The sequence below is a fragment of the Amphimedon queenslandica genome, unplaced genomic scaffold (assembly GCF_000090795.2).
Source record: "Amphimedon queenslandica unplaced genomic scaffold, v1.1 AMPQUscaffold_13350, whole genome shotgun sequence".
NCBI lineage: Eukaryota > Metazoa > Porifera > Demospongiae > Haplosclerida > Niphatidae > Amphimedon > Amphimedon queenslandica.
Genome location: NW_003546414.1, coordinates 33,582 through 35,144, shown reverse-complemented (window position 1 = coordinate 35,144; position 1,563 = coordinate 33,582). Strand labels below are relative to the sequence as shown.

Below are 1,563 nucleotides of genomic sequence, written 5' to 3'. Positions count from 1 at the left end.
AGAGAGAGAGAGAGAGAGAGAGAGAGAGAGAGAGAGAGAGAGAGAGAGAGAGAGAGAGAGAGAGAGAGAGAGAGAGAGAGAGAGAGCAATAAGAGGAAATTGATGACAATTAGTATTTACTATCGTACACCTGTGCATATAGTGCTACAAATTGATTGGGAGGAAGTACAAAATAGAGACATCATGTACATGTAGTCCCTCATACAAGACCATCTACATTATTATGTACATGTACATTCTATACATGAACACACAATAGTGTAACTCACGTAAAACAGTAATGAGAGCAGTGTCAGACAAAACACTCCTTCCAATAATGAGCTCATTGCTAGCATTACACTGGTAGCTCCCGGCATTCTCTAGTTTTAGTTCTCCTATGACGAGAGTACTGACTGTTTGACGCTCTCCTCTGAACGTTGATATGGAAATAGCGTCAGAGCAAAGGATTTCAGCCCCGTCTTTCAGCCAGGTGATGTTAGGAGCTGGCCAGCCTCTGGAGGAACATGATAATTGTACAGTGCTTAGTATTATATCAGTGGTATTAGTAGGAGAAAGTAATATGGCAGGTGGAACTAAAAGAGAAAGAGAGAGAGAGAGAGAATTATAAGATTAGGAGAGAAGGAGAAATAGGAGAGAAGTGTGAATTAATTAGAGACGAGATGAAAAATGAGACAAGAGAGAGAAAGAAGGATTGTATTGCAATACAGTATAGCTTACACGTATAATTATAAGTATTAGTTACAAATAACTTAGGAGTACGTGAAGGAAATATTAGTTCTCGTATTAGTTACATGCAGTAAATATTTGGAAGCAAAGATGTACATATGCACATTCATATACTTCAACAAGCTCTTTTACAGGCGGCATGCAAATAGGAAGCAAACTATAGTGACAGCGTTATATCATAAACGATACATCACAAATAAATAAATAAATGTGTGTGTTTAGCTGTGGCTGTTTAGGCATAATCAAAATACCATCACAAAGGTGCAAAAATAATAATAAAATAAATTTACAAAATTCTTATTTTATCCTACCTTGTACTTCTACTGTAGCAGTGACTGATGTTTCCCTATTAGAAGAATCCACCACAGTTAGAGTATAATCAATGGCGTCCGCTTCAACGAGCTCAAGTATCGTTAATGAAGCATATCCATCAGCAGTGGATGGATTCACCTCATTCATAACAGTGTACTTCTCGTTGCTGTTTATGCTTAGCTTTGTATGGCCTAGGGTCCATTCAGCAGTAAGTGAAGAGCCATTACCAGTAGCATCTATACTGGCGTTTATGGTAAGATTGCTGTTCAAAAGGCCGCGATAAGTCTGCCCCGAGAGAAGAGTCACTGTGGGCTCTAGAAAATTAAGGAAGAGCTAGGGCTGCAAGACTCCATCCCTTACCTTGTCCGCTAGCAGAACTAAGTAGAAGAAACGTACAGAGCAAAGGGACGAGCGGAGAGAGAGCCAACGTGCGAGCCATCTTCGGACAAGCCTTTGAGATGACGCGGAAAATAATACAGAAAATACGGGTATTGTTTTGGAAAGCGCGAGGTTATGCGGAGATGA

General features: G+C 39.9%; 1 protein-coding gene across 1 annotated transcript in view; it reads right to left on the bottom strand.

The window, feature by feature from the left end:
- Positions 1-1,551, bottom strand: part of LOC109582844 (roundabout homolog 2-like) — a 3,166-nt gene extending 1,615 nt beyond the window's left edge. Inside the window, exons 1-3 of the mRNA XM_019997840.1 lie at positions 1,399-1,551; positions 1,038-1,352; positions 270-572 (exon numbers count right to left, since the gene is read on the bottom strand). Of these exons, the coding sequence (XP_019853399.1) occupies positions 270-572; positions 1,038-1,352; positions 1,399-1,477 (697 nt within the window). The 5' untranslated portion in view covers positions 1,478-1,551. The remainder of the gene's footprint in view (positions 1-269; positions 573-1,037; positions 1,353-1,398) is intronic.
- Positions 1,552-1,563: the final 12 nt, after the last annotated feature.